The 22,260-nt window shown below is 50.4% G+C and overlaps 2 protein-coding genes across 5 annotated transcripts in view; one reads left to right on the forward strand and one right to left on the reverse strand.

Annotated features, from left to right (window-relative positions):
* The first annotated feature begins 1,106 nt into the window (after positions 1-1,106).
* On the forward strand, positions 1,107-14,155 carry AQP7 (aquaporin 7). Of its 4 annotated transcripts, XM_070431360.1 has the most exons (8): positions 1,108-1,259; positions 2,320-2,366; positions 4,826-4,943; positions 12,005-12,128; positions 12,549-12,686; positions 12,898-13,016; positions 13,223-13,440; positions 13,817-14,155. In XM_070431360.1, the coding sequence occupies exons 2-8, from the start codon at positions 2,341-2,343 to the stop codon at positions 14,097-14,099; spliced, it is 1,026 nt and encodes a 341-aa protein (XP_070287461.1). In that variant the 5' UTR covers positions 1,108-1,259; positions 2,320-2,340; the 3' UTR covers positions 14,100-14,155. The 4 variants fall into 4 exon arrangements, with proteins under 4 accessions (XP_070287463.1, XP_070287461.1, XP_070287462.1 ...); XM_070431361.1 differs by lacking the exon at positions 2,320-2,366; XM_070431363.1 differs by lacking the exons at positions 1,108-1,259; positions 2,320-2,366 and adding an exon at positions 3,503-3,601.
* Positions 7,537-22,260, reverse strand: part of NFX1 (nuclear transcription factor, X-box binding 1) — a 76,824-nt gene continuing 62,100 nt past the window's right edge. The window contains exon 25 of the mRNA XM_070431354.1: positions 7,537-9,567. The gene's annotated coding sequence lies outside the window, so the exon portion shown is untranslated. The remainder of the gene's footprint in view (positions 9,568-22,260) is intronic.

Raw genomic sequence — 22,260 nt, forward strand, 5'->3', positions numbered from 1 at the left:
CCCTGCCTCTCCCTGAAGCATGACCTGCAGGACAAGTTGGGATGGGGACCTGGGCAGCCCAGGTTCCAGACCTGGCCTGGTCTACTGGCCCCCTCTAGAGGACAGTCCTATTCCAGCTCTTACACTGCCTCTCCACAGGGAGTTCCCTGGACTTACTGTCTCCCACCTATTAGTCCACTTCATGGGTCTCCTTACAATTTGCAGACCAGCAACCATTCCCTTTTGTCTCAGCACAGGGTCACCTGTTTAAATCCCGAATTGCCTCATCCTTGGAGGCCCAGGTATGCTCCAGCTCCACAAGTCCTCTCAGAAGGCAGTGGGTCCCCGGCTGGCGTCTGACCCCACCTTAGTCACTGAGCTCCTGCAGCCCTGGGTCGGAGCCCCATACTCTGGTCAGCTTTGGTTCCTCCACAGGGGCCTCACTTGCTATCCCCAAGGGAAGTGTTTTCGAGCACAGGGCCTAGGTGTCCCACCCCTGCTTAGATGGGGGCTCCCAGAGGCTGAGACCCAGGCTTCTTCTCTCCCACTCCAGATTAGGGACCCCCAGAGGACGGGGCTTGGCTTTCTTCCTCCCCTCTCAGACTGGGGTTTTCCTGCAAATATGGCTCATGTGTCCTCCTGCCCTTCAGACTGGGTAAGTCCAGGGCCTGAGTCTCCCCTTCCTCCTTCAGAATAGGGGCTCCCTGAGGACTGACCCAGGGTCTCCCCTGAACCTCTCCACCTGGTTGTTGATCTCCAGAACATTCTAATCCACATTCTGCACAGCTCTCCCCACAGCCAGACGTGCAGGAGCCTCTGGAGCCTCCCCTGGGCCTGGGGCCTGGGAGGGCTTCCCCTGGGTCTGGGCTGGACACTTGGCTTGGAGGACAGGTCCTTCCTCTGGGACCGTGAGGCCCAGCGCCCACCCTGAGCTCCATCTCTGACCTCACAAGGGCTGTCTCAGAACGTGGTTTCCATGGCACTGCTGGCAGGAGAAGTGATGCTATTCTGGGCAGTTCATCTGGACTTGGCTCAAGTGGTACGGGCCAAACCCCTGCTCCACTGACCTCTCCTCTGGAGGAGAAGAGCAGAGCAGAGCAGCACTTGGAGCCACCCCAGGAGGGCTGAGGGGCGGGCCCTAGACCAGGGACACAAGGACAACGGAGCCCCAGCTGCGGGAGCAGCCAGAGCTTGGGACAGTCATGGAGAAACAAGACTGAGACCTGCTGTAACTGAGAAGGCCCCCAAGTGGACGCTGAGAAAGAAGGCCTTTCAGCAGAGTGAGTCTGACTCTAGGGCAGGGCTGGGACAAGGGGGCCTCTTCTGGGACCCAGGCCTGGGAATGCCATTCCTTGGGAACCATATGGGGAAGAGGTGACCATGTGACCATTAGGGGAAGAAACCCCAGTTGGGAGGTGAAAGCCTGGATGTCTGTTCTGGTTTAGTCCTGAGTTGCTGCATGACGCTCTCTCTGGGCTTGTTTCCTTACCTGTAAATTGAATGCTGGGAGGATCAGTGGTGGAGCAGATTGGGAGGATGTGTGGCGCTGGGCTGTCAGCAGGGTGAGGGGGTGGGGCCAGGAGAGAATGGAGACCAGCGACATTGGATTGAAGCAGGAGGGATGAGAATCAGAGAGATAGGTTATTGCTGGCGTTGCTGGAGTGGTCTCTCCCCCTTGAGAGGCTGGGGCTGGGGCTAAAGGGGTTCTGCAATCAGACTAGGGTGGTGACTGTGCTGCAGCTAGAGGGAATTGGGCTAGAGAACAAGGGGGATGGGGAAACTCAAGTTATATTCGTGCTGCCATTTCCAAGGAAAATGGGAATATAAGGAATTTCCAGGAATGGTGAGAAGGATAAACCTTGCTCTGAGGGGGGTATGGACTAAATGAATTTTTAGAAGCTCATCCTGTGTGCATATGTGTGTGTAAGAAAGAGGCCCTGGAAAGCCACAGTTTAAGTCAGCAGCAAGAGGGCTTGAGGTTAGACTCAAGGCAATAATAGCCACACGTGTGAGGGTGGAGCCACTGAGGGGAGTCTGTGGTTATCCCCACTGTCCAAAGTGTGTGTCAGACCTGGGAAGGTCAGAGGAGCTCTGAAGGGCCTGGTCCAGAGGTTAGGGTCCTGAGGACAGCATGGGTAGAGGGGGTAGGACTCCAGGACCTCTTCCCATTGGCTGAAGCACATCCAACCGCATGCCTACTCCCTGCCAGGTTGGCTGGGTTGAGGGGTTGGAACCAGTAGCAACTGGTCCTGTGGCTTCTCCTGGAGGCTGAGGTCTGATGACAATGTGGGGCCAGGTTCTGCACCCCCAAGCCCTAGTGACCTCTCTCTGCTTCCACAGTATCTAAATATCTCTGCCAGAATGACGCAAGCAGACAAGAAGAAGCGGTAAGCACTCACGCATTCCCCTATACCAGCCCCCCATCTCCCACCCCCAGTGCACCCAGTGCCCTCTCTGTCCCACTCTAAGCCTCTCCCTCATGCCAGCTGATGCCCTCAGTAGCTCATGGAGCCCAGAGAAAGGGCTTCTCCCACCTGTGCCTATAGTGAAGCACAGGCTGGGCCCTGGAGTGAAGGGAAGCTCAGAAAGACCTGGGTAAGGATCAAGGGGTTGGTCAGTGGTGGTGCTCAACTGAACTAAACTCACTACCTCTCACCCTCTCAGGCTCAGGTTCCTTTGGGGTGAAATAGAGGCCAAAGTCCTTGCAATGGCCAAGGGCCTACCTCCCTAGTCTGTTTCCTCTCTGACCTACCCCGACCCCAGCCCAACTCTGCCCACTCCAGCCACACTGGAGCTTCTTTACCTCAGCCTTTCAGCGACTGTTCCTTTGCCTGAATTACTCTTCCCATAGTTACCTGTGTCTTTGCTCAAATGCCACATCTTATTTATTTATTTATTTATTGAGAGAGAGAGAGAGAGAGAGAGAGAGGAGATTGATTTGTTGTGCCACTTATTTATGCATTCATTGGTTGATTCTTGTCTGTGCCCTGACTGGGAATCAAACTTGCAATCTTGGTGTATCAGGATGATGCTCTAACTCAGAGGTAGGGAACCTCCGGCCCTTGAGCCATATAAGGCCTGCGAAATCATTTGGTCTGGTCCTGCCAAGGCATTAGAGGTGAGTTAAATGTTTGACCAAATACAGCAGGCTAATTTTTAAGTTGATAATTTTGCATGGCTCATGGATGATGTTATAAATATTCAAATGGCCCTTGGCAGAAAAAAGGTTCCCTACTCCTGCATCTAACTGAACTACCTGGCCAGGGCTCAAATGCCACATTCTCAATGCGGTTCACTCTGACTGCTCTATTTAAAATCACACCCCACCCCTTTTTCCTTGCTCTATCTTTCCCCATAGGACATACTTCCTGCTCTATCCACCTTTCCTCTGCCTCTGTGGCACCTTCCCAGGACTGTTCTTGGGTCCCTGACTGCTTCAGGCTGCTCATAGGCTCTTCTTCGGGGCTAAGGAGGCCAGTCCTGGGGGCAAGGTGACCATACATGGTGATGCGTGGGAGCTGGAGTTGGATGGGAGCCAATGGATCATCCAGGCAACTCTATATCCCTCCAATGCGCAGCCCTGGGTTTGTTTTCCTGGGATAAGGACAGAGCAAGGACTGAGGTGGGTGAGTAATGAACATGGGGCCCCGCCAGAAAAGTAAAAGGTGGTGTATCCATGCCTGGTTCACATTTCTCACTCCCTCTGTTTACTCTTTGCTGTTGTGCGGCTGGGGAGATTTAAGAAGCCTGGGGCAGTGGGGGTGATGTTGCTATCCCAAGCAGGGCAAGGTAGTAAGTGCCTAGTGTCGGCTTCAGGCAGTCAATGGGGAGGGTCACCAGTCTTAACACGCACCAAAGGCCACACTTAGAGTTATCTCCACCCCTCTTTCTCCTCTTTAGCCTCTGCACCCCATCTCCTCCAAACTCAAGCTCTATCCCACCCCACCCCCAACAGATGATAGAGCCTATAACTCACTTTTTCCTCTATCCATCCAATCATGAGTTTATTAAATAAATATTTATCAAGCATCTACCATGGGCCAGGCACTGCAGAAAGTTTTGGGGATCGAATGGAAAGACAGATGAATTCCCCAGTTTTTATTCATCCCACTATAGATATTGGAACACCTATGTGTCTGGCACTGTGCTAGGCACTGAGAATATACCAAGGAGTAAGATCCTTCTTTCCTCTCGCCCTTTCTCTCATTTGTTCACTCACTCACTCACTCACTCACTCAACATCTGTTGTGTTGACCTGGTTTTGAGTGGGTGCACTTTGCAAACCCCTCATCTTTGGCAGAACCTGGTGCACATTTCAGGCCCGAGTGCTGTTTATAGAGCCTGGGAGCAGACTTTGTCTCACCCTGTGCTGCGTGCAGAATGCCTTTCGGTTGTCAGTCCTGCCTGATGTCTTGCCTGTGTCCTCAGGTACCTGGTTCCTGCAGGCAGGCAGATAGACAACTGAGTTCCACCTTCCTCCCTGCTCTCTCCCACTTGCTTCTCGCCCGGGGCTCCTTGGCACCACAGGTTGCACCAATCAGATCCCCAACTGCCCCTCTGCCAAGTGGCCTTGTTGGTGTGGTCTTCCCACTGGTACAGTCCCTACCAGAAAGAATAAGAGGCATAACCCGATTATCTACCCCCAGTCCCGCTCCATGTCCCCGTGGCACTCAGGTGTCTTTGATCCCAGCTGTCTCAGCAGCCCGGAGCAACAGGAGGTGTGTGTGTGTGTGTGGACAGTCCATTGGGTTACCCATTAACTCAGCCGTGAGTCAATGGGCTGATGAGTAGGTAGCAAGTGTACTTGAGTCTCACTTCTGCTTATGGGTTTGGGCTGCTGCTTCAGGTCCACCCGCAAGGTCAAGATGATCCCGTCGCCCGTGGTAATAAGGGTGCAAGCAATACTGCAGAAGGAGATGGTGCGAGAGTTCCTGGCCGAGCTCATGAGCACATTTGTCATGATGGTGAGTGTCATGATGGGGCTCTGAGGAAGGGGCACAAACCCAAGAATTCATGAGGCTGGGGCTCAGTGAGGGCAATCCATGACCCCTCCCATTGCTGGCCTCCTGGGTCACATTGCCCATTCCCGTCTCTGATCTGGGAGCCTGAGGGGGAAGCGTAGGAAAGTAAGGAGAGAGCTCTGCCTTTATCACCGTCTTTTTGGGAGAGAAAGGGCTCATACTCTGTGGAGGCAGAACAAAATTATGGGCTGGGGAGTGTCAGGGGGCATGACTGGAGGTGGGGAGAAGGGACACCAAGAGGAAAGAGATTGGAGAGAATGTTGAGTGTCAGGTTTTTTCTTTTTGTTAATACTTACCCAAGGATATTTTTTCCCATTGATTTTTAGAGAGAGTAGGAGGGAGGGAGGAGGGGGGAGAGAGAGAGAGAGAGAGAGAGAGAGAGAGAGAGAGAGAGAGAAACATCGATGTGTTATGTGCCCTTAACCAGGAATTGAACCTGCGACCCTTTAGTGTGCAGGCCAATGCTCTAACCACTGAGCACACAGGCCAAGGCAAATGTCAGGTTTTGAGAATTAATACTGAGGGCAAAGGGGAGACACTGAAGGTCTTCAAGCAGGGGAATGATATGGTCAGATTTGGATTTTTAGAAGGAAATTCTGGGAGTAGTGTGGAGTCTCAACAGAATGGGCAAGGCTGAGTGAAGTGAGGGGAACCAGTCAAGAGACTGTTGCAAAGACCTAGGATAAAGAATGGTGAATGGTCCAGGGATAGAGAAGAAAGCACATGTTTGAGGCAGTTGTAGACAGTGGAATCAAGGAGGTTTCTTAAGCCATAGATGTGGGGTAAGTGCCAAGGGGGCCATTCTGAGCCCTGGGCCCAGCACAGGGAGAGAGGTAAGGTCAGTTTGGACATGATCAGGTGAGGTGCCCGGGAAGAAATCTAGGAGGTGGTTGGTTATAGGGGCCTGGAGCTCATGACAGAAGCTTGGGCTGGACTTATGGAGTTAGAGTTCATCAGAATATGGGTGGTGGTTAAAAAACTGTTCAGTGAGAGTGTATATGAAGAGACAGTACGCCGAGGAGAGAGAATGAAGAATGGCACACAAAGGGGCCTGGGAAGTATCGGCCAGAGAGGTGGAAGGAGAAAGTGGGCGGTGACTGGTGACAGGAGTGTGGGGGGCCCACAGGAGGGAGTGGTCAGCAGACAGAGAAGGTGAGAACTGACCAGGGTCCATGCGGTTTGACAACATGGAAGTCACTGGGGACCTGGCAAGGGCTCTTTTAGTGGGTGATAGGACAGAAACGAGACCTCAACCAGGAGGTGCCGTATCTTGCAAACTCCCTCCTCCCCTGCTTCAGCTCTGCCACCTTCCCCAGCCAGCCTCTGCCCCTGAGGTGTAGCCATGCTTGTCTGCACCTTAGGGAGACCCAGGTCCATAAAAAGAAGGGGCAGCCTCTGGGAAGAAAAGTAAAGGCAGCCAGGAGCACGCCAGAGGAAGTGGGAAGAGAGGCAGGGTGTGTGAGACAGTGTAAGTGTGCCTGAGTGAGTGTGTGTGCACGCACGTGAATATGAGTCTAACTGCGTGTGTGTGTGTGTGTGTGTGTGTGTGTGTGTGTGTACACGTGCGCACGCCCCAGGATAGGAGATGATGGGACTTATGGAGCCCAAGGGACTCTGGATGCCTGGGTTCTTATCCTGCCTGGAGCAGATCTCTCTGTGCCTCGGAGTGTGCCTTCTCAGTCATAAAATGTGCTGAATGGGGCCTTCGTGGGCTTTGGAGATGGGTTTGAATTCTGGCTCTGCTACCTTCTCCCTGTGTGATCTTTCATAAGTATCTTAACTGTTAGCACTCCAGCTTCCTCGTTAGTAAACATGAAACTAACATTGAGCTGGCAGACTTGTGTGAGGAAGACCAAGAGCCCAACACCCAGTTCACATGTAGGACCCCTGTGTTGGTGTCTGGTCATTATGACACTCTCTCTCCCTCCCCCATTACTCACCTTCCTGCTTGGCTCCTGAGCTACGAGGACAGCACTGGATTCTGTCCTGCCTTAAAACAGGGCAAAGTAATTCATTTATGACAAAACATTCCAGTCCCATGAGGACTTTTAAACCTTGGAACCCTGGAGGCAGGAGGGTGCTCCTTGGAAATCTCTTAGGGAAAAAGGCACCACCCATTGATGCCTGCCCATGTCTGTGTTTATCTTCCTTTTATGGAGATTATTATTGAACACCTATTGCATGCCAGGCACTGATTCTAAACTAAGTCCCTTACGTGCAATACCTTCCCAATCCTCAGAGTTCCCCCCTCTGAGAAATTATCCCCATTTCTCAGAGGGGGAAACTGAGACTCCATGAGACTGGTACTTGCCCCAAGTCACATTTTAAGATAAAATTAAATCCAGTCTAGTCTAACATCATGGTCTTGACCCTTAACCTCTATGCTCTGTGTCTTTGTTTAGTGATGACAGGATTTCTAACACCCTGGTTTGTTAACGAGCCCCCAGCTGAGATAAGGCCCTCACTTTTGGGCTCCAGATAGTCCAAGACCTCACTCTCAGCCTTGTTTTCCCCATCTGTAGAGTGGGAGCAGAAACATTTGCCATTCAGAATTGCTGTGAGAATTAAAAGAAGTAACACATGCAAAAGAACTTTGGGAGGTTTAAGCATTGTGTTATTGTTTTTTGTTGGGCCTGTGCCAAATTGATAGGAAGTTCAATGAATCATCAGGGTAAAGGTTTTACAAGAGAAGCAAGTGTGACCTTGGGCTCCATTTACTGTGGCCAGGATGAGGGAAATGGGCTGTTCTACTCAGTTCCTCTCTGCCATCTATGAGAGTGTTGTCCTCGAGGCTGGCCTTCTGACTGTTGGAAGGACTTGGCCACATTCACTGACCAGGAAGGGAGGAGCTGCGCCATCAGGGATCTGAAAAACCAGCTGTGGACGTGAACTGGACCATAGGGCAGGGGTGCAAACTTACTCGTTCCAGGGGCCAGAGAGAGCAACTCAGAGTGGAGGGGGCCTGACTGCAGAGTGCCGACCTGTGCAAGGACACAGCTGCTACTGCTCCAGCTGTTGCCATGCAGGGTGGAATGTGGGTTTGCATTAGGCTTCTGATTCCTCAAGAGAAGCTGAAACTTCTCATTGTCAAAACTAAGTTATCGAAACCAAGCACGTGTGTTGGATGGATTAGGCCCATGGCTGCCACTTAGCAACCATGACACAGGAGACCAGGTGGGGTTTATTCGCTCATTCATTATTTTTAGCAAATGGCTCTGAGCTCCTTGGAAATAAGGACCCTTGGTCTTCAGACCTTCCATGCTGGCTCCACTCCCTGCACTTCCTGACACCTCCCAAACCTGTCAGTCTGTCCTGACCTCACTCCCCACTCCCCACTCCCACAGTCCATCTGTTCCTGTCATTTCCTGCCTCATCCTACCCTTGGCCCTAAGCTGGCCCACTTCTGGGCCCCTCTGCACCTGTCCTAGGGCTCTTGAGGAACCCAGTGGGCCCTGCTCACTGCCTCTGCCCTACTCTATCCAGGCTATTTCACTTTTCCTCAGACTTCCCCAAAGCTGCTCTGTACTCTGCTTGTTTTTTATTTTATTATTTTTTCTTTTTAAAGATATACTTTTATTGATTTCAGAGAGAAAGAGGGAGAGAAAGATAGAAACATCAATGATGACAGAGAATCATCGATTGGCTGCCTCTGGTATGGCCCACAGTGGGGATCAAGTCCACAACCCAGGCAGGGAATTGAACCGTGACTCACTGGTTCATAGGTCCACACTCAACCACTGAGCCACGCTGGTTGGACTGCCTGTTTTTTAAATCAGCAAATGGCTTGGCCTCCAGCTTGAAAGAGAAAACCATCAGGTGGGCTTCTGTGTCTGGCTCCTTACCCACCTGTCCCTCTCACCACCAGAACACACCTACCTGTGTATCCACATTTCTCCCCCTCCATTCAGGCAGGGCCCCTCCTTCAATCCTGTCAGTCCCATCCCTCAGTCTATTGAGATACTTTACCCCGTCCTTTTTCTCTCTCCTTCATCTCCAGCCTCTCCCTCTCTCGATCTTAACATACCAAAGTCTCTCTACTGAAAACAGCACAACACAGAATTAGACATCCCTCCCTTCATCCCATGAGCCCCTTCATTTATCACATTCTCGCTCCCTTCCTTCTCAGGCAGGTTCACAAAGGGAGGCCTACACTGGAGCCCTTCAACTCTTCCTCGCTACCTACTCACCTCTCAGCCTCTAAGACCTGGCTTCTGTCCTCATGGCCTCATGATACAGTGCTCATCACATTATTAATGACCTCTGATTGTCACATCCAAAGGGAGGCCTTCTCGGCCTTCATGCACTTGACCCAAAGGTTACACCGGACTGTGTGGACCACAACCTTCTTGGAAACTCTGCTTCTCCCTGATGTCCAGGATACACTCTCTCTCTGTTCTTCTTTCATTTCAACACCTGCTCCAGCGAGCATTTCTAATGCCCTCCAGGCTCAGCCCTCAGATGCCTTCTCACTCTGCGTCCTCTCTCCTGCTTTCGTCCTCCCTGATGGCTTCAGAAGTAGTCCTCATGTCCACAGTTCTCCAGGTTATCTTTTTCAAAAACTCTAGAACTATCAAAGGGAAATATAATATGAGTCATATATGTAATTTTAAATGTTTTAAAGAGGTAAAAAGTGACAAGTGAAACAAATTTTAATAATTAGATTTAATCCATAGAGCCAAAATATTACCAGTTCAACATGCAATCAATATACAATTATTAATAAGATTCTACATTCTCCTTTTCCTACTAAGTCTTTGATGAGTTTGTACTTTACACTTAAAGCAGCTCTCAGTTGGGACTAGCCACATTCCAAGCACATAATAGCCACATGTGGCTGGTGGCCATCACATTGGATGATACAAATCCAGACTCTGGCTCCCAGCAGTCTGGACATCTAGAGGTTCCTCGGAGTCAACATGTCCAAAACACATGGACTTTTCAAAGGAAGTGCTGAGTGTGGCCTTAAAGTAGACTATCCTTTTGTCAGGATCTAGGATCAGGTATTCCAGACAGAGGGAATAGCATATGGAAAAACACAGAGGCGTGCAGGGAGCAGTGTGGTTGTTTGGTTTGAGGCTGTCTGGCATAGGTGACTGCTTGGGATTCAAATTCTGGCTTACTACACGCAGACTGCGTACTTTGGCCAAGTCACTCAACTTCTCTAAGCCTTGGATTGTTTATCTGTCAAATGGGGAGATTGATAGTACCTAATGCATATGTTGGTGTAAGGGTTAAAGGAAGTGAGAGATGTAATGTTTACCAGTGCCTGGCACATAGCAAATTTTCAATAAGTGGTTATTATTACTTAGCGGTAATACTATTGCTGAACATAGAGAACACTGGAGCAGATACGAAACTGAGAGGCAGAGATTATAAAGAGTCTTGAATGGAGGCCTACTGAGCTTGGACTTTATCCTAGAAATGAAGGGGTGCCAGTGAATGTTTAAATGAGGGGCAGACACGATCAGACCTCTGTGTTAGAAAGGTCACTCTGGGTGCAAGAAGGAGGCTGAAAAAGATCTGGGAAGAATGTAAACAGAAGTGATTGGGTGTCGGGGAGGAGGGAAAGCTCTCATTTGTGACAACCAAGTTTCTGGTTTGGCCACTGAAATGGGGAACATAGGATGAGGATCACATTTTCTGAGATGGTGAGCTTTCAACAGAGAGTCCAAGATGCCTGTGGAACACCCAGGCTTCCAGCGGGTATCGGGAAACAGGGATGGGGCGCCCAGGTGCAGGTTTTGGGAATTTTAGTGCGGGAGGCATAGCTGGAGCCATAGACCTGGTAAGAAGACTCAAGAAGAGTGACTGGGGCGAGACATGAAAGGGGCCAGGGATGAAGCCCTGGGATCATCTACACTCATGAAGCAGATGAAGGAAAAGGATGTGGGAAGGAACTGTAGAGAGGGAGGGAGGGAGGAGGAACACCATGAGGGAGACATGTCATGGAGGCTGAGAGGAGGGACTTTCCAGGAGCAGAGTGGTTAAGAGAGTCAAAGTCAGCAGAGTCAAGTAAGATGATGTCTGAAGGGACCTTTGGGAAACCAGAGGGCCGGAGCCCTCTGAGAGCTGTAGTCTTGGTGAGATGTGGAAGCAGAAGCCAGATTGAGGAGGGAGAGCAAGGGAATAAAGGAGCCAGCCAGTGGGTTCTTTCCTGGAGCCTGACAGGAGGGGGAGAGGTATCCACAGGTGGACAGGAAGGCTGGGCTGAGGTGGGAAGAATTACTTTTAGGAAGGAAGAGACATGAGTCTGTGGGAGCCAGTGAAGGGGAGGGTGGACGATACAGGCAAGAGGGAGGCCTCTGCAGAGGAAGGGAGAGGCTGGGTGCAGGTTTGAGAGCTGAAGAGATAGGCAGATATAGACTCAGATGGGTGGCCGTAGGAGGTGAGGGCCTAGCTTCAGGCCTCTATTCTCCCTGCAAAGGGGGTCCATGGGGGTGTCACCTGAGGAGATCCAGCAGGTAGGGATGGATAAGAGCTGCAAGTTCAGGAATTACACATGAGGGCAATGGAAATGTTGCTAAGGGTGCGAGTCAGAACCCCACTGGCTCCCAGGACTGATGTGGCAGAGCCCAGGCATGAAGTTTGGAGATCCCTTGAAGAATCTTCCTTCAGGCTAGGCTTGAAGTGTGAGATGCTCTGAGGTTCAATCCACAGCAGCCAGGTCCGCCTCAAGGCCCTGCCATCCCCTGAACTTCAGGTGGGCTTGGGGTCTAGGGGTCTGGATGTGTCCATAAGAGCCTCTGTCTCCACTATCCCACTTGGGCTCCTTTTACACTCCCACCCCGCTCTCACTGGTCAGGTCTTAGAGGCCCTGACAGGGACAAGTAGGGAGAGGTCATGAGGAGGGAAGTCTCCGGAGGAAGAGGGCACGGCAGAGGGTCTCCCAGGGCGATTTGGGGAGGTCCAGGGCACAAGGGTGAGGAGCCCGAACTGAGCTCTGAGCCCTCCTCTGAGGTTGGGGCTTCTGGGAAGGCAGTCCTCTCAGAGGCCCTCCCTCGCAGGTGTTTGGCCTTGGCTCCGTGGCCCATATGGTTCTAGGAGAAAATTTTGGGAGCTTCCTCGGTGTCAACTTGGGTTTTGGCTTTGGAGTCGCCATTGGAGTGCACGTGGCAGGGAAAGTCTCTGGTGAGTGAGCCTGGGCCCTGACCGACTGTCAAGGCCAGGGATCCCCGGCAGGTTCTTCCTGCCCACCTCCAGCCATCCCCTTCTCCCAGCCATCCCCTTCTCCCAGTCATCCAGCGCCTCACCCACTGCCCACTTGGAGGGAGAATACCCGAAGCTCCCTTCTCACCCAGACTCTTCAAGAGCCTCCTTGACCCACCAGTTTTACAGACTGGGTCAACTTAGCCAAGCTATCTAATTTCTTCACTCCTCACGTTCCTTAATGATCAAATGGAGATGGTGGTCTCTGCCCCGGGTCCTTGTGAAAATTAAGTGAGAGTGCACTGCATAAATGCTTGCCTCATTATTACTGTTGGGGCTCTCAATATTGTTGCTGTTGTTGCATCTGCTCTCACTCTCCCGACACACTTGCCCACCCTGCAGGCGCCCACATGAACGCAGCGGTGACCTTCACCAACTGTGCACTAGGCCACTTGCCCTGGAAGAAGTTTCCTGTGTATGTACTGGGTCAGTTCGTGGGTTCCTTCTTGGCTGCTGCCAGCATCTATGGCATCTTCTACGGTGAGTGTCCTGTCCTGGGTTGTCCACTTCTGGCCTCAGCCTCCTCCTCTGAGTTATGGGCAGAGCTGATCTCAGTGTCCTGGCCTGTGAAAATGTCTGGGAGAGAAAAGCCCTGGAGATGCTCCCAACCCCTGCCTCCCACCTTATTTCTGGGACTACAGTGGGGTTGATGGAACTAGGGGAAGTTTCACACTCTAATTCGTCTCCACAGCAGCCATTATGAACTACTCGGGCGGAAATCTGACAGTGACTGGCCCTGTAGCCACTGCTAACATTTTTGCCACCTACCTTCCTGAGTACATGACATTGTGGAGGGGCTTCCTGGATGAGGTCAGTGGTTCAGGGTGGTTGTCCCTCCACAGGCCCTCCCCACCTCAGGAAGGGACCGGCAGGCAGCCCCTCGCCATAGAGGGATAAGAACTCTGATGGGAACTGTACTAAGATATATCTCTGCCAGGGGGTTCAGCCTGGGAGCACTGTTGAGGCCCTGGTTTGGCTAGGGGGCCTGGGTGGCTGCTATGGCATCTGCTCCACAGGTATTCGTCACGGGGATGCTCCAGCTATGTCTCCTTGCCATCACGGACAAACGTAACAACCCAGCCCTGCCAGGGACACAGGCCGTGGTGATTGGCATCCTTATTGTTGTCATTGGAGTGTCTCTGGGCATGAACACAGGATATGCCATCAACCCATCCCGGGACCTACCTCCCCGCTTCTTCACCTTTATTGCCGGTTGGGGCACAGAGGTCTTCAGGTACTGCCCTGCCCAGCCCACTCCGAGTTTTCTGTGGGTTTCCTTCATGTGGAGGGGTGGAGGTGATATGAGGAACAGCACAGGAGTCCTGCAGAGCTGCCAGTTGGTCTGGGGAGGCAGGAGCGGGTCCCGACCGTCCCTCTGATTAGCACGGTTGCAGATCCTGCTTCTGGACTGAATGTAACTCCTGCCCCAGATCAGCCCCTGTCCCTGAATCAGGATGAAGCTGACCAGTGTTTCAGGCTCAGGGGTGACTCCTGGGTTAGGATGGGGGTCACTCCTCTACTCTCAGGCCTAACCCGTCTCGGCATGAGGTGGATGCAGCTGCTGTTTCGGGTATCGGCCCCCTCACCAGGCCTCTGCCTCTTGCCTGCAGGGATAAGAATTGGTGGTGGGTGCCAGTGGTGGCACCGCTCCTCGGTGCCTACTTAGGTGGCATCATCTACGTGGTCTTCATTGGCGCCACTATCCCACGGGAGCCCCAGATATTGGAGAATCCCGTGGAGTATGAAGACCACCGAACACCTGTACTGCCCAAGACCATGCCTCACCAAACTGTGAACTCCTCCTGTGCCTCTGTCTCTGTGTCCCTCGACAACAGAACTCCAGTCCAGCCTGTCCCACCCTTAAGTGACAACATCCAAGAACAGCAATTCTAAGTAAGATTATTTGTGACCCCATCCCCACCACAATAAAGCCTTGTCCCACATTGGCACCCTTGCTTCCTGGGTGCCTCCTATGGTTAGGCTTCCCTCCTGGTTCTTCCAGGAACTCTAGGGTTATGCCCTAGCCCAAAGCTAGAGAATGGACCTAAGAGGCCTCCAACTCCTTCCAGTCCTGGGAGCTGTGGCGCCCCCTGGGGGAGAATGGGGAAAGGCCATAGGAAGAACAGAAGATCAAAAGATGCCAGGCACAGAACAGTGGACTTTCAGGCATAGGATAGGAAAGGGATGGCTTGGGGAAAGACCAACAGCTAGCTAGTGGGCAGTCAGTTCTGGGGATACCCTGAGCTGCTACCCCGAGCTTCCTTGGGATAGGACTCAAGACTCTTCCTCAGTTTTGGCCAGTCCTTGCACCAGATTAGACAAAGCCCAAGCATGATGTAGGTCAGAGTTTCTCTCCTTTTGTTGTTGTTGTCATTATTGCCCTACCTCACAAGCCATATATATATAATTTTAAAGATTTTTTATTGAATTCTAGAGAGAGAAAGAAAAATATCGATGTGAGACTAGAACATTGATCAGCTGCCTCCTACACACCCCCTACCAGGGATTGAGTTGAAACCCAGGCATGTGCTCTGACCAGGAATTGAACTGGCAACCTTTTGGAACACAGGACGATGCTCAACCAACTGAGCCACATCAACCAGGGCTAGACCCCTCATCTCCCCCATTACATGATATTTTAATACTATAGATACTAGGATACTGTATATCTGTTTGTGTATTTTACGTATGCCTGTGCTTTATACAGAAATAGTAAACTTTTTCATTTACTCCTTCCAATAATCCATTTTCTCTCTCTTGGGGGCAAAATTACCCCCACCCATGAAAATGCTTGATGTAGATAGACGGAAAGTATGTAAGGGGTTAGAATCCTCTTCCTTATTCCTGGTGTCAGAGCTGTCCCACGTTAAGAAACTCCAGAGCTAGAAAAGAAGATGCAGAGAGGCAAATCCTTCTAAAAGGTGTAGAGACAGGAAAAGGCCTCATGGAGTTCAAGAGGATAGGCCCAGAAGTTGGATGGAGGTAGGGCAGCCAGGAGACACCAACTCTGGGGCCAGACAGGAATCATCCTACTTTCTGGGATTCAGAAGGCAGCATTATCCATGGTTCCCATCATTGCTTGTGTGTTTATCCTTTCAGCAATTATTGAGTACCTCCTGTGTGCAGGCCTTGAGTGGAGGAGGCTGGGTCTTTGCCTTCGAGAAACACAGTCTAATGGGGACAGGAGTCAAGAGCTAAGGGGTGGAGAGGGGGCTACATGGAGACTGTGGGGCTCATAGAGGGCTCACAGTCTGGCCTCAAAGCTGAAGCCAAGGATGGCTTCCCAGAGGAGATACTGCAGAATTGGGGTGTATCCTTTCAGGGGTTGGCTGCTGCACTTTACAGATTGAGGGGACAGGGGGCAGAGGAGGCTGGGCTTTCTTCTGGAGGTGGGGACACGGAGAGAAGAGATTTAGAAAGTCCTCCTGAGCTGCTGTGTGCAGGTTGGTGGAAAAGGGAGATATTGGGGCCTGCAAGCAAGTATGGTGAGAGGCAATAATCCGAGAGGAGCAGCAGCGCACCTAATAGGTCAGTGCTGGTGGGTGAGAAGGGTTTTGCTTAATAACTAGGACTTGGGCTGGCACTGGATGAAGGAGTGGGTGAGGACAAGGCAGGAGCCAGGTCTTACTTTCAGTTTCTGGCTTGGGCCTGTGACACTGGAGATGTCTCCGCTGAGAGCAGAGCCTGGGAGGGAACTGGTTTGGAAAGGAAGATGACAAGTTATATGGTGGACATGTTGAGCTGGAGTTGTCTATGGGACGTGAAGGGCAAGAGATGTGTAGTCTTGGGCAAGTTACTCAACCTCTCTGGGACTTGGTTTTTGTTATGTTATTATTACCTACCATTTGCATTGCTGTGGATATTCAATGGAATAAAACATATATAATGCTGAGAATAGTGCTTGGCACATAGTAAGTGCTCAATAAACAATTATGTCTTTTGTATAGTCTGGAGTTCAAAAAAGAGTTGAAGAATGAGATTGAAAAAGTTGTGGGTGTGTGGATATAGCTGGGGCCATGGGAGAGTGAAAGGGTCAGTGAGCAGGATCTTAGGAGCACAGCCAGGAGGAGGCTGAGAGGTGTGCAGTGGGCACCTCAGGAGATTTGGCTGAAAGGGGCCACAGAGTGGATGGTCAGGGGGCATTGGAAACAATCCAAATGTCCATCTACATGGGAATAGATAGGTACATTGCACTACAGTCACATACAACAGGTTTGATACATAAATAAAAACTAAGGCACAATAGCTACCTGCAACAAGGAAATATTTTGGAGGCATAAAAAGCAACGCAGTAGACTGTATACAGTATGACACCAGTTAGACTGTTGACAAACATGCAAAAGTAACATATTCTTGGAGCAAACACATGATAAAACTACTTTAAAAAAGCGGGGAGGGGGAGGGAATGATTCTTCCAGGGATATAGGATTATAGAAATGGGAGATGAGATGGGGAGGAGCACAGGGGTGGTGCAAGCTATTAATAATTTTCTAGTTTTGGAGTTGGGAAAAATTTATGGGTTAGATGATTGTGCTTTTTAATATATAGCTGATATATACACCTACATGGGTTTCATGTATTTTAAAAGATGAAAAATGGCTATAGCATGAGAATAGGTGGTGGGAAGACTATAGGGGACCCAGGGAGAAAGGAGAGAGGTATGTCTGACATCCCAGAGTGGAGAGCTTAACCAGGGAACAGGCCTGGGGGCCACAGGGAAGGGCCCACAGCTGGAAGTCCCAGCCAGCTGCTTCCCCCTGTGACCCTGGATAAGTCTCTCTTCTCCTCTCTGAACCTCAGTGGCTCTGTGAACACGAGGAGAGTGGCCTTTCTAATTCCTGGTGGTTCAGAGCAGCATAACCATAAGGCCTCAGTCACAGGTAGGAGAGGCATATATGGGCCCCAGGGTTCTGGTTGCTACCCTCCTCTGTCCCTCACTGACTACTTCAGCCTTCTGGCATCTTTATGTCCCTGGGAGATGGTCTCAGAGCCAAGGCAGCCAGTGGGTCCTCCAGAACCCCTGCCTACTGTCCACTGCTCTGCCACAGACCTGCTCTAGGCCTGTTGCCATAACATCCTGCAGATTCTGATCCCAATGTCAAGCTAGATGAGCCTGACCCATCACAGAGCACTTCAGTAGAGCACAGACCCCTTTCATTCCCTTGGCAGATGTTGGCTGAAAGCCTATAGCATGCTGGACACCATTGCAGTGCTGAGGATACAGGAACAAAGAAGATTCACAAAAGTCCTTGTTCTCATTAGAGCTGATATTCCGTGCAAAACGTGTTAGAAGGAAAAGCAGGAAATGGGGATAGGAAGTGTGTGGGTATAAAGACAGGCCTCACTGAGGTTACTCTGAGTAAAACCTGAAGGGGGTGAGGAAGTGAGCCATACGGACACAGAGGAAGAGCACGCCAGGCTGAGGAAAGAGCCAGTGCTAAGGTTCTGAGGTGGGAACATGGAGGGGCCACTGCTGGCATGGGGAGGGGCGGGGGGGTGAAAGAAAATGAGGTCAAAGAAGAGGGATAGGATAAACTGAGGCCAGGCTTAGAGGAGAGGTGAGACCAAGGCTTAGGGTAGAGGGCGAGGGAGGTCCCTGGAGGAGAGAGGCAGGTTTCACTGCAGGGAGGAAGAAAGGAAGGACAGGATAGGAAAGAAAGCAGGATTGGGGGGGGGGGGGGGGGCAGGTATCATGGTGCCTGTGGTTTCTTATCTGGGTTCTCCTCTCTCTCAGGAGCGCGCGCACACACACACACACACACACACACACGGAATCCCTCCTGTAACTACTCCCTGGCTGGACCCAGGAAACATACCCGTGCAGCTCTGGGAGCCAAGCTAGGACATGAGCCGTGGGAGTCCTGGCTCCACTCCCAGGCCCAGTATGGGCTGGATGTGTGACACGGAAAGGATCCCCTCCCTTCCCTGGGCCTTGATTTCCCTATCTGTACAATGAGGCCTCAATCTGTTGGTGTCTGGGGAGCCCCCCAGCTCTAACTTCTTCCAGAACTTGGAAGCCTCATGTTATACTAGTTCCCTACCCACCCCATGCCCTATCCCAGCTGAGGCTGTAGAGGGGGACAGAGGTGGGGCAGAAAGAACTACTAGCTCTAGACCAGGCCTCTCCAGAGCTTTGCAGATAAAGGTTTGCTGCTCAGCCTAGTGGTCCTGGCTTTGGGAAGAGCCCTTACTCCCTTGTCCAGCCTGTTCTCCCACCCCCACTCAGGGCCTCTAGGGGAGAGGCACCCACAGGTAGCACCCTGGTCTGGCTGGTCTGTCCCTTGGGTGGGGTTTTGCAGCCCTGGAAGGGGTGGGAGTAGCCATCTCAGGCCAGGCTGGGGTGCGAAAACTCTCAGGAGGAGGAGGCTATGACCACTCAGAGCCCAAATCTGACCTCGGCTCCTTACCCACCTCTATGCTGACTCTGGAGTGGGAACAGCCATGAGCCCAGACCTCCTGTGCACCACAGAGACCAGCCTACGGCACCTAAGAGCACAGAAAAAGGCCAGTACACCTGGATCAAAATACTAGCTCTGCTTCTCACTAGCTGTATGATCTTAGGTAAGACAGGACAATTACAGTTCCCACCCCATAGGGCTGCTGGGATGACAAAATGAGCTATGCCTGGCATGTAGGGAGTGTGTTTGTTGTCACTCTAAACCTTCTTATAGATCTCATGCCATCATGCCCATCTCATATCCAAGGAAACTGAGGCCTGGGGAGATTGGCTCAGTAAGGGGTAGAGAGTAGGGATTTTAGTCCTTATTGATATGATCTTGGCTAGTTGTTTTTTTTAAAAATCCTCACCTGAGGACATTTTCATTAATTTTTATAGAGAGAGGGAGAGAAAAATCAATGTGAGAACTACTGATCATGCACCCTGACCAGGGCTGGGGATTGAACCCACAACCTTTCAGTGTGTATGGGATGACACTCCTACCAACTGAGCCACACTGGCCACGGCAACCTTGGCTAGTTTTTGTTTGTTTTTTAAATATAGTGGAATGCAGTCTGTAAACATGCATATTACATACAGGTACAGTTAAAATAACACTAAAAACAACAATAAGAACCACACAAATGCATAAATCCCCCCAAACACTCAAGTGCCCCTCATCAAACTTTGGCAGGTCATTGAACCTCTTGGGCTTCAGTTTCCTCATCTGTAAAGTGGGATAATGAGGCTCAGAGGAGTAAGGTGCTTCAGGTTTCAGTTTTGTAATCCATGGTGATGGAGCAAGGTTGAAGGCCGAGTTTTTTTTATTTTTATTTTTTATTGATTTCAGAGAGGAAGGGAGAGGGAGAGATAGAAACATCAATGAGAGAGAATCATTGACTGGCTGTCTCCTGCATGCCCCCTACTGGGGATCGAGCTGCAACCCAGGACCCTTCAGTCCCCAGGCTGATGCTCTATCCACTGAGCCAAACTGACTAGGGCAAGGCCAAGTAGAGTTTTCCAGACTTCATGGTCTCCCCTTGTGTCTGTGCTCAGGAGCCAAGGGCAGGAGGACCTGGGTGAGTGGGGGCTGTAGGCTCAGGGACTGAGAGAGAAGACACACAGCTTAGGGCCAGGCATACCCAGGCACAAAGATGAGGCCAATAAATCTACAGTTGCACCTTTGAGTCCTTCAGGGACTCAACCACATACCTGCTGACCGATAAGGATTCCTCACATGGGGGTCACTACAGCTCCCTACAACAGCCCGGCTAGGGCCAGCAAGAATGTGTTCTTGCCTTCCCCACACCCCATACCCAACACCCCACATTCCCTTGCCTGTGTCCTGGCTTCTGGCCCCAAGTGAAGAGATATTAGAGAATATGAACTAAGGGAGGTCCATTACTAGGGTTAGGAAAACTGGATAGGTGGTGGACGTACCAGGAAACAGTCTGAAGGTTGGACATGCTAGATTGCAGGGGCCTGTGGGACATTCAGGGAAGATATGGGCCTGAGCTAGAGAGAGAGCTTTGAAGCCCAGGGTGGCATTTGAAAGCTTGCAGATGGTGGATCAGGGAGGGATGATGAAGCCCTGTGGAGCACCTATGTTTAAGAGAGGAGGAGGCCAAAGGGAAGGAGGCACCCAAGCTCTATGATGTCCCCTGGATCTGGAGCCTGAATACTCTAGGGCCTTAAATGAATTGTGTCCTGGGGCCTCAGGAGGTTCAGATGAGTCAGGGCAAGAGAAGCCCACACTCTCCTAGGAAACTTGGAAGAAAATCCCAGAGACCCTCACCCCACAGGACTCCACTTAGTTCCAGTTTCAGCTCTGGTTCTGGGAATCTCTGACTCTTGCCCTGTCTGTAGCTTGCTGCCCTGTAGATTGTAAGGTGCCCAGGGCACAGTTCTCAGAACCCTTCGCTTTCACAACCACCTCCGCACCCCAGCCCAACATGATCTCACTAACCTTTAAATACCATTCTATGCCAACAGCTGCCAAAATTAGATTTCCATCCCAATTCTGTATCCAGGCATTATCTGTGGCCTCCCATGTACAACCACCTACTGGACAGATATTCTTCTCCCAAGCCTGCTCTTCCCACACTGTTTCCTGTTTCAGTCAATGGCAAATTCATCTTTCCATTACTCAGGTCAAAACTTTGAAGTTGCCCTGACCGGTTTGGCTCAGTGGATGGAGTGTCGGCCTGCGGACTGAAGGGTCCCAGGTTCGATTCCAGTCAAGGGCATGTACCTTGGTTGCGGGCACATCCCCAGTAGGGAGTGTGCAGGAGGCAGCTGATCGATGTTTCTCTCTCATAGATGTTTCTAACTCTCTATCCCTCTCCCTTCCTCTCTGTAAAAAATAAATAAAATATATTTAAAAAACCGAACTTTGAAACTATACCTTCCTCCTCTCATACCCCACTTTGCAGCTACCAGCAAATCCTATAGGTGTTACCATTTCTCACCACCCCAGGTTTGAGCCACTGTCACCTCTTACTTATATGATAGCAGTGGTTTTCTGACTGGTCTCCCAGGCTCTTCCCTTGCTCTAACTCAGCTCTACAGCACCTGGAATGATCCTTTCAAAATATGAGCTATAGCTTATCATTTACTTCCCTGCCCTGTCTTCCAGTAGCCTTAAGGGCCCTGGTACTCTCTCCCTTATTCATTCCCTTACAGCCTGTAAGGAGGCAGGTATAACTTCAGAGTTTTAAAAAATTTTTTAATTGATTTTTTACAGAGTAACTTCAGAGTTTTTGACCTGAGAAAAAAGGAAACATTGATGAGAGGGAAACATCCATCAGCTGCCTCCTGCATGCGCCCTACTGGGGATCGAGCCCACAACCTGGGCATGTGCCACAACCAATAATCAAACCAGTGACCTCAACCACTGAGCCACACCAGCTGGCTTTTTTTTTTTTTAAATACTGGTTCTCTCTGCAAGAAAGAGGATCCAAATAAATAAAATCAGAAATGAAAGAGGTGAAATAACAACTGACACCACAGAAATGCAAATGATTGTAAGAAAATACTACACAACTATATGCCAACAAACTGGACAACCTGGGTAAAATGGACAAATTTTTGGAAACATAAAATCTCCCAAAACTCAGGAAGAATCAGAAAACCTAAACAGGCCCATAACTACTAATGAAATTGAAACAGTAATTTAAAAAAACTCTCAGCAAACAGAAGTCCTGGACCGGATGGCTTCACAGGGGAGTTTTACCAAACACTCAAAGAACTAATACCTACTTGTATTGTCCTCAAACTATTCCAAAAATTTCAAAAGGGAAGACTTCCAAGCTCTTTTCACAAGACCAGCATTAACCTAATTCCAAAGCCAGATAAAGACACTACAAAGAAAGAAAATTACAGGTCATTCCCTGATGAACATAGATGCTAAAATCCTCAATAAAATATTAGCAAATCAGATCCAGCAATACATTAAAAATATCATATTCTATGAGCAAGTGGGATTTATTCTGGGGATGCAAGGCAGTACAATGTTAATAAATCAATAAATGTGACACATCACATAAACAGACTGGAAGACAAAAATCATATGATCATATCAATTGAGGCAGAAAAAGCATTTGACAAAATCCAACCCCC

The sequence above is a fragment of the Myotis yumanensis genome, unplaced genomic scaffold, assembly GCF_028538775.1.
Source record: "Myotis yumanensis isolate MYYU_CA2020_CCGP unplaced genomic scaffold, mMyoYum1.0.hap1 SCAF_12, whole genome shotgun sequence".
Lineage (NCBI taxonomy): Eukaryota > Metazoa > Chordata > Mammalia > Chiroptera > Vespertilionidae > Myotis > Myotis yumanensis.